Here is a 10,205-nt window from a genome sequence, read left to right as displayed (position 1 = left end):
TACGGATCACATATGAAAGGGATATACCATTTCTTGTCAAACAAAATTGACAATGAAAATAAAACAGTTTACATAAACCAACTAAAATGAGATTCAACAGTTCTCACAAATTTATTTGATTATTTTATTTATTCACATTTTAAGGATTCACCTGATGAATCAGATATTTACCCCATCGTGAGAATTATTTGCAATTTACAATTCATGTAATGTGCGTGCTTGTAATTTGCTGATTTAATTAGTGGTCATAACTCATTGTTATTGCCAAGGACGCAACCAAGATAATAAATGACTTTTAATTGTTGACCATGCTCGTAATTAGTGAGCAATGGGATTGGGCCACGTAACAAATAAACGCACCACATCTTATCGATAATCTGGTAATGGAGTGCATAATGTGCTGAAAACGTGCGATACTGAATTAACCCATTGTAAAGGGCAACTTTGGTAATTCCGGCAGGTGTTGAATAACAGCAAAGCTTAGCTTAAAGCACATTTTTGTGAGTTACCTAACCTGACCTGCCTTACAGCTTTGTATCCCCGTAATTACCACCTAGTGTGTGGCTTACCAACTTATAACAAAACCGCACCGGGAATAAGCTGTGCCGAATTGATGGCAAACATTCAACAATAATTAATAATCATTAGCAGGCCGCACATTATGAAGTGGTTGACTAAATATTGAAATTCCTGTGATATTAATGCCAGGCCAGGAACAACATAAACAGTGCCATTATAACCCCCAGATGAGCGGCAACAACAGCGATTGTCCTTAATGACAACAAAGTGCAAACTGTTTTGCAACAAATGAGAAACGGAAAGTGGCAGCGGCAACAACAGAATGGCAATATTGTTGCTCTTGTGCGAATTATAGACATGTGTGTGAAAAACACGCATGTAAACTGAAACCGTTACACGCCCATTACCAATACCTAGTCATCCAGTCGCCCACTTGCCACACAGACAGCCAAACAAACGACGCGGTTGCCTCGGCTGTTGGCAATCAGATATGCATTTCTTTGAGTTTGGATAATTTGAAGAAATTAATATATTTGTTTCATTGAATTCAAAAATGTTTTTTTTTTACAAAAATTTAATTGGATAAATCATTTAAGGATCTAAAATCTGAAAAATTATGCCAAATTGCTAGAAAAATTTAAAAATTTTATTTATCTATTTTATTTTTGGCACTTTAATAGTTATATTTTTCAACTCCAATATGGCATATTATGGAAGAACTTTAAAAAATACTTTGAACCATAATAAAAAAATGTTAATTGAAAAAATAGTTTTAAAATGTTGTGTAATGTTAAAGTTTGTTAAATAGATTTGCTCATTAAAAGCGTATAACTTGCTTTATATATTGGCTGAGTTTCGAAAACACATGTTCTCCCTTGGCCAGTTAATTCTTCTCACCAGACCAAAGTCGTTAACAGGAATAAAACCGCTTTTCTCTGGCGCAATAATGTTACGTTGGATTATAATTGTGATGGGGTTGAGGAGCGGTCCATCCCCCAGAGAAAATTGCATTAATAATGTCGTAGGAAGGGACGAATGGAAACAACAGCGACGACTGGCCCTCCTGGCTGCATACTTTCGGGGCTGAATTTAATATTTGGAAATAATTATGCGAGTGCCAGAGTGCGTACGCGTATGTCGCCCAAGGCAGCGATTGCATATGCAAGTGTGTGAGTGCATTTGCCATTATGTTGTATAATTTATGCGCGCATTTAATTAAATTCCAACCCTTTCACTGCTTTTCGCACCGATGACCCAAATACCCGTCACAGGCACGCTTAATGCCTGCTTAATTTAATAAACTAACAATCCAAAGAGAAAACATTAACTGTCAAAATAGCTTTAAATTCATTTCCAGCTTCATGGTCGATGTTTTTAAGTTTTTCCATTGTGCTTTTTTTACGAAAAAACAAACCAATAATGTGTGGAAAGTTAATTGCATATAATGAGCATTAGAGAGTAAGTGGATTGTGGATGCAGCGAAGAGAAAATGTAATTTGCAATTATATAAGAACGTAGTACGACTGCAATTAGACCAGAAATAAATTCTATGCAATCAGTAGACTATTTGAAACTATTTACCACAAAAATAATCAATTTCAGAGTCCCTGATATGTGTATATTATTTATGTGCCTACAGAAATCAAAATAAATTTTACTTTTCCTTGAAACCACATTTGTTTATCAAACTCCTGCCAATATAAACAATTAATTTAATGAGTGTTATTTGATAAATGTATTCATATTTCAATTTAATGTTACAGTTATTATATGATAGTCAATTTAAAAAAATTTATTGACATTTTATTTAATGTCACATTTATTTATTAAGCTCTTGTCAAAGTACACAGACTATTTTTTAATGAGAGTGATTTGATAAATGTAAAAACGCATTAGAATAAATTATATTGTTACCCTGCGGCTGCTGGTAAAAACAATCAACAAGCTAAATGCACAAATTCGACTAAAAAATCGTTTTACTAATTTATACTTATAATTTTGTATAGTAGTTGATTTATTTGCATATATCTACGCATGTTTTACATTTTGCAATTTTATTATTAAAATCATTGGAAAAACCATGCAAACGACACTTTGACCACCGAATTATTTATGTGGCTTATTAAAAATTATGTGGAAATTATTTTCCCTAATTTATGAGATAAAACGATCCGGACAAATTCAATTGAGCCCAATTTGTGATCTAAAAAACCAGAAGCAATAGCGTAAATTAAGTAACAGTCAAACTCCTGACCCCGGGCAAACGCATGCAGAATTGTGCTCAAATTGCAACAGCATTAAATGCAATTAATAAATAATGGGGACACCGGCATGGCATGTTAACTGAGCAGAGATGTCCTGGTGTCCATGACAAGTTGTCCTGCCAGCTGAACTTAACGTCCTTGGCGAGGAGACAACAAGTGACCGGCAGGGAAATTAGTTACGGTGTCGCACAAGGACAAGACCAGGACTCCGGTCCTTTGTCCTTCGTCGTTCGCCCTCCCAGTTAGTAGCCGGCCATGTGTGAGTGACTTAGAAGCCCGCATCTTGATCCGTCATCATTAGTTGAATATGTCACAACAGACACTTGGCCCAATTGATTTAGTGTCATGCACTGAGCTCAACAGTACATTGGCGTCTGCCGTTTGTCATCAAATACTCGTATTCACAGACGCCCTCGTCCTCGGAGTTGTTGGCCAACATTCCCTGTCGACACACTCCAACCCCAAAGACCGATGGCATACAGACGGCAACGGCAAATGAATTTGAAACACTAACTTAATTAGCTTGGGGTTGAGTAAATCTTACACCCAGTCAAACATGAGAGCCAGTCAGTCAGTTATAATAGAAAATTTCTCAAAATGATATATTTAACTTAATTGATAGTTGCCTCAATATTTTTAAATTCTTCAATTTAATGATCAAACAGGCATGAACACAACTTGTTACACCCAATTACTTTTTATTATCAATATGCTGGCAATAAGAATTTGATTAACATTTTAAAGCCCATTTTAAGCACTAGTAGAAGGATAATGCAAAACTTCAAGATTTTATACAAATTCATTTAAAAATGCATAAATAAAGTAAATATTTATTTATGTATTATATACAATGAGTTGGTAACCACTTTTTTTTAAAGAACACCAAAGAAGCTTAGCTTTTTTTGAGCTAGTGTTAAACTAGCTGCAAAGGCCCATAGTTTGATGGCTTATTACTTGAGTCGGCTACCAGTCAGAGATGATTATTCATGATCTGCAGGCCAGTCTTTTGACCACTTTAAAGTTCGCCTGCTCTGCAGTTTGTTCGACAAGCCAAAATAAAAATTCCACCGCCCGCGTAATTCGCACCAACGTCAGTCTCATTAATTTTGGGCAAGTTGCAGTTCTAAAATTTAGTGCCAGCCCCCAGAAAATTAACACCTGAGCCTCGGCAGCGGCCGCCAAAGTGGGTGGTAGAGTAGGTGGAAAAGCGGTGGAGGTGGGAAAAGCGGGTGGCAGCCACTTCAGTCACACTTTTGTGCTCGGCAGCCGTGTGCACTGACGCAAGGCGGAAGTGGCACTTTTCCCCAGCTGAAGCTGGAGCGGGAAAGGGAGCCAGAGCGGGATCGGAATAGGGAGCTGCCGCCAGCAGGCGTATCGAAAACCGAAACTTTTGATGGAAAAAGTTTGCAACAACAAACGCATGTTGGCGGGCATAAACCGGGGGACTGAATAGCCGTGGTAAGAGCGCCTTTAAACCATCAAGTAAGTCGCTATAATTCGCGCGCATCGCCTCATGAATTTTGATTCTTTCTTTGCATTTCTCACTTTGCCAGCGCTTCCTTCTATCGCGTTCACTTTAATCTCCGTCTTAGGTTTGAATAATGAGTCTTGGCCAAGGTGCACAGAACTGGGCCACAATCGTGCGAGTCTTAAATTTATACGACAGCTTTCTTCAATCAGATTTAAAAGTTCACAGAAGAAACAGCTATATTTTGTATTTAAATCTTTTCATTAAATAGGTTTAGAAGTTGCTTAATTTATTCTAAGAAAAATGTTACAATGTTCTTATCTTTAGGTATAGGTATTTTATTATTTCAACGTGTTAAAAAGTCTCCTCTTTCATTTTTCATTTTGGTCATTGAAATTTTCAAAACTTCTTTATTTTTCTCTTTGCTTTTATTGCAATATGTCTGATCAAGCTTTTTTTTTTTAAATTTTAACGATAATAAAATAAACAGTAAGCCATTCTGATTGACACCAAATCATTGCCTATTGTCAACACGAAAAGTCCAGAGTTGATGGTGCAACAAATAAAAATTTTTTCCGCGAGCAAGCAAGAAACTAAAAAATGCAACAGATGCAACTTCGTTGAAGTTTTTTTTTGCTGGTGCTGCAATTTCTTTCAAAGCCGCTGCCTGCTGCATGCTGATGACTTTGTCAACAACTTGAATTGTTTGGCGGCAACAAAATGGAGCAAAGTTTAAGTATATTTCGGACAGTAAGCGGCTCCTTATTTCTTTTGATGTTAGCAAAGTTAGGCCAGTTCAGCTACATATAATCTGCAATAAAATTAACTTAAGTATAAGTATATTTTTTATTTGTTACCCTTTTAAAAAATCATTTTTCTTGTTAACATTTTTAATTCCAGCGTTTGTAAATGCATACTAACACTATTAACGAAATCATGGAAAAGTTATAAAGAACGCAAATCCACAATGCAGCAGAACTGCAATTTTGCAGAAATTTATATGGATGTGATTCATCTTCAGTAATTATTTCTAGATTGGAGTCGTTATGAATTGCTTGGGGTTGTTCATCATCATTTTCTTGGTCGGTAACAGTGATCCTGTAACAGGCTTCCTCCAACAAAACATCTTTGTCATCACTTGAAATATACAAAAATTAACACAATTAAGTTCTTTACAATTTTTTTTAAGATTTTAACTACCTCATTTTTTTCTTTCTGAATACACTTTGATCTTCTCAGCTCCAAGGCTCTTGGTAAACTGATAATTAAGAAAGAGCACGTTTCTCTCGAGACTCTAACACAAGCAAAATAATTCCAAGAAATCGAAGACAGGGCCGATTGAGCAACCACTTCTAAGCAAATTGCACATTAAATAATGTGTTTTTATATTGTTTGTAGAAAACATTTTTTTTCAACCAGTAAGTATATTTAAATATTTTAAAGCAAACTAACCTGATAAATTACATAAATTTTAATACTACAAAAATTTTTAAAACTATTTAAAGGGTTTATTCGTGTAAATTCAATATGCATAATAAGAATTTACCCTCAATGTTTTATAGGCACCAACTTGAGTGATAATAATATTTTCTATAATTATTTGCTTACATTATTGAGCTCATAAGAAGTATTTCATTGAAAGCAAATAACCGTGCACAAGGGTATTCGGAAATAATAAACCAAAATTGTCAGAGCGTTAAACTAACGTTAAAGAGACAAAATTTTAAGAGAGTCCAAAGAGAACATAAAAAGACACAAACACTAAAGAAACTTTTTAAAAAGACTTCCAGCCTTATACAGAGTGACACTTTAGTCCCAGCCCTTAAACATCACCCTTCCTCTAATGATTTCTTATCAGAACTAAAATATTTTATGAAATATGTCTTTTAAAAACTGATAAGCAATTAATATCTTTGGAGTGGATCTCTCTTCGCAATGTCGTACTTCGAAGTGATTTTCTTGTCACTCTCTCTTTTTGGACGGGTTTCCTCAGACTTATATAGATATCTTATCTGAGTCACAAACGACACGAAAAGATTGTTGGCTCTTGACGGTTCTCTGTTTGCCTTGTTGTTGCCTCAATTAACACCTTTTTGCCGTGGCGATAATAACGCAGCCCCCAACTGATTGGTAATCAAGAGGAAAAGGGAAAGAAGAAATCGGTGAAATTACCCGGAGACCAGTGAATCGCTCTTTAGTCGAGCGGAGAACGCGTATCGAGATGGACACGGAAAAGCCAATGGCGGGCACCTCGGGCCCAGGAACGTTCCAGGATGAGGTCGACTTCACCAGTGGCTACGAAACGCAATACCGAAAAGAGTACAGCCCCCTCAAACCGATATACGTACCCCCGCCGGATGGAAAAAACGCCTGGTTTCGCAACTGGTCCACCATTCTGATGATAATGTTCCTATCCGGAGTCTTCATCCTGGGCACCGTAATGCTGGTGGTCCAGGTTTTCACCGCCAGTCCTCTGCAGATTTTCATGATTGTAGCCATTTATGTGGCCATAGCCGCTGTGATGATTTGGCTGGAGGTGCAGTCCATAAAAGTGCGATGAAATACGAAATTCCGTGACTAACCTTCGGCGTTATCACTTAAAAATGCCGTGGTATTTATTTGACGGTGGCAATCGAACTGTGTTGTGCAAACAAATTGAAAACTTAACTAAAAAGGAAACGACTTTACTGATTACGTGCTAAGAACCAAAAACCTATGCTTTAAAATAAGTTCAAAATAAAGAAATAAAGCTTTAAATGCGTGTGTTTTTCATTGCTGACTAGACAGCGGTTTTAACATTCCGTGATAATAACACTCAACTAATTATTTACAACCCATAAGCGAACGTAATATAGAGAGCAAAAACAGTTAACCAGATAAAGGGCTTTGTGCCATTGAAGTGGCCAGGGAGATAAGCAAACAAAAGTTAATGGAACAACAATGAATTGTTTGCAAAATAAATACTTATATTGTGCGGGAATGTGAAAAGGACATTCTATTAAAGCGACAAACAAATTATTTCAATATTAACTAGGCAAAGGAAATACAATAAAGGCATTATTAATTGATTATTTAAACCAATATGGTAATTGCAATTTAATTAATAGCTGTGAAATAATATAAATTTGCAAAAGCAACAAATAAAGCAAACTGTTTACATTTTGGTATCATCTGCTTTGTGTTTGCCACACAAAGATGTTTTAACTTTCACTTTAAGCCAGCAACTTCTCTAAACATTTTTACATGTACAGATTTCTAAATCACTTCTGTAATTGCTTTCCACATGCCACTGGTGCTAAAACTCCGACTCCATTTTTGCCCGAAAATTTCCAAATTTTCAATGTTTTTACAATGGTTTTTTCACTACAGCTTGTGTGTCATCAAGTTGGAAAAATTCTAGTTTAATAGCTTAAAATGCTACGAACATTTGGTCCGAGCAAAAACAGCCGGACAAGCTCATTTAGCACTTGAAAATGCTAAAAAAAAAAAAAAAGGAAACGCAACGTCCCATTAAACTTTAATTTCCGTTGACAATGGACGACACTTTTTGTTCGTTCCATTTTTTTTACCGCTCGAGACGGGGGCAACAGCTGACTTACCTTAATTACTCACAGGATTTCGAGCCATGCTAATTATTTGCAGGGTGCACTATTTTGTAAGCCAGACGCAGGCGGAGTCAAGAACGTCGCCAGCGCATTTAATTATAATGGCGCAAAGGGCGCTGGAGCTAGGCATTAATGCCATTTCCGGTCGCCGACCACCGGACACCAAGGCGAGGCCTGGCAACCAACACTTTGTTCCGCCTCAATGCAAAAACACGGTCTGGACGAGAGATACCCTCGCAAAAAATTGTTTAGTCCCTGATTGGCTTCAAAGAAATAAATATTTTGGTATTAGAAATTACAAATGAAAACAAAAAAATACATTAAATTATTGAAAACTAATGTCTTGTAATAATGAAATACCTTTATAAATTAGTAATTATCTATAAACTTTTTAGATGACCAAATTGACCCAAATATATTATTCACACAGTCATGATCAAAAATACTTGACCAAATAATTAAATGAATATGGCACTAAAATATTTATATAAGACTTTTATTTCAATAATTTGTTATAATAAAATAAAGTAAACTATTCAGGGGTGTCATTTAGTCAATTCCATTCTAAAATTTAAATTAATTTCTCATAACGCTGACAAAGTAATAGCAACATGAAGGAAAAAAAAAAGAGCGTCAAAGTTGCGATTAAACAACTTTTTAGAGGAATATAACGAATTGCTGTTTTTATATTGCTCCCAGTTCAGGACTTTGAGTCCAAACCTTACGCAACAGCAAAGCCAAAATATTCGATACGCACATGCATTATTTTGCATTGATTTATTACTCGATTGGCTGCCGGCTCAATATTGCACATAAAAGGCATTTAAACAAAAGCTGTCTACCATTTTATTTTTTCACTTATTAAATATTTAAATCACAGCATTTTCCACAAGCGAGCACCACCTCCATTATTCAGAGTTTGGACAAGCCAAAAGCCGGAAAAAAAGGACACAAATGAGAAACTCAATTGCAAACAAGTGAAGGACAACTGTGAAAATGCAAGTAAAATGTTTGGCTGCAACAGAATCCCAAGCTCCACTGGGGAGCAGCCAAGACATCTGACTCCTCTGCCATTTTGGCCAGTGGCTGGGGAAATGTGTCTTAGAATTTGTTTAAGTAAATCTCACTTGAACGCTTTTCATTAGAGCCACTCAGCAAGGACGAACTGGCAGCATGGAAAATGGGAAATCAGGACAACGCAAATAAAGAAAATGTCCATGCATGACTGTGCCATCTAAACATTTTATTCATAAATCAAACAAAAGTGGAAACAAAAGAGCTGAACACAACTTAAATTTAAAGTGCATAAATTTAACACATAATTTGGAATTTTCGTTTAAAATTAATCAGAGTTTTCGCGTTTAAAATGCACTTTTTCAGCCGAACACTTTCATTGCACAGAGCCCACAATACATGGTTATATTATGTTAATTATTTATGTAAATTTGCCATACTTAAGCGGTTTTTTTTTTTCGTATGCACAACTTATAATTTAATTACGACAAGTCTACAAAGTGTGACCGCATTAATTAAAATTTCACCAGTATCAATTAAAAAAATGTTTTTTTCTTGTAGTTTTTAACGGGCTTAAAAGTTTAGTTTCAATAAAACCAATGCAAAGTTTTAGGCTTTAAATTAAAGCGATGGGGTCCAATGTGCTCTTTCAGCATCCATTTGAATATTCAATTAAGTCTAACTGCCAATTCAGTGATAAGACCCTCACAGAGTGAGTGCCCACCCCAAAAATAAAGCCAACTGCGAGCCCTCGTCGAACGGCCTTGGAACATGGCCTACTGGTGATAATTTCAGTTAATACCAAAAAGGATGACACCAAAGCGTTGAGTAGTTTTCACTAAGGAACACAAATGCACTGCTACAAAAAAGGCATAGTTTTACCCTAAATTGGGTTTAACAATTACAAAATTAAAACGTTATAAATTTATATTTGGAGCTTAACTTTAATTCATAAATTATTTGTAAAAGATAATAATAAGGTATACGAATTAACAAGTTTTGAAGGACTTTGAAATAAACCAAATTGAAAGGGCTCACTAAATCGTATCCGGAGATGGTACTTTCGCTTGTGAAGTCATTATAAATCCAACTTTTATGTAGTCTAATCGTAAGCGGATCTGAAAAATTGTTTAAAATTTGAAAAGTAGGAAAATATTTATCTAAGTGTGTGGTATTTTGCACCTCCCTGCAGCGGCTCTTAAATCAAGTAAATTTGTATATATTGTGTGTGGATATATATTTGGGAGAGTAACGAGCATGTCAAAGCATTTTGTGACATATTTTATTTATTTTATAACCAACAAATGCCAACAGTCAGGGGGAGGCAAACAGCAT

The 10,205-nt window shown here is 35.7% G+C and overlaps 2 protein-coding genes across 2 annotated transcripts; one reads left to right on the top strand and one right to left on the bottom strand.

The window, feature by feature from the left end:
* Positions 1-5,083: 5,083 nt before the first annotated feature.
* On the bottom strand, positions 5,084-5,648 carry LOC128262573 (uncharacterized). The gene is made up of 2 exons (XM_052996910.1): positions 5,452-5,648; positions 5,084-5,388 (listed from the first exon to the last, which is right to left on the bottom strand). The coding sequence occupies exons 1-2, from the start codon at positions 5,454-5,456 to the stop codon at positions 5,142-5,144; spliced, it is 252 nt and encodes an 83-aa protein (XP_052852870.1). The 5' UTR covers positions 5,457-5,648; the 3' UTR covers positions 5,084-5,141.
* Positions 5,649-6,435: 787 nt separating this feature from the next.
* On the top strand, positions 6,436-7,008 carry LOC128262572 (uncharacterized). Its single transcript, XM_052996909.1, has one exon. The coding sequence runs from the start codon at positions 6,473-6,475 to the stop codon at positions 6,809-6,811; it is 339 nt and encodes a 112-aa protein (XP_052852869.1). The 5' UTR covers positions 6,436-6,472; the 3' UTR covers positions 6,812-7,008.
* Positions 7,009-10,205: the final 3,197 nt, after the last annotated feature.

Source organism: Drosophila gunungcola, unplaced genomic scaffold (assembly GCF_025200985.1).
Source record: "Drosophila gunungcola strain Sukarami unplaced genomic scaffold, Dgunungcola_SK_2 000001F, whole genome shotgun sequence".
In the NCBI taxonomy this organism is placed as follows: Eukaryota; Metazoa; Arthropoda; class Insecta; order Diptera; family Drosophilidae; genus Drosophila; species Drosophila gunungcola.
This window is presented reverse-complemented; position numbering and strand designations above follow the sequence as displayed.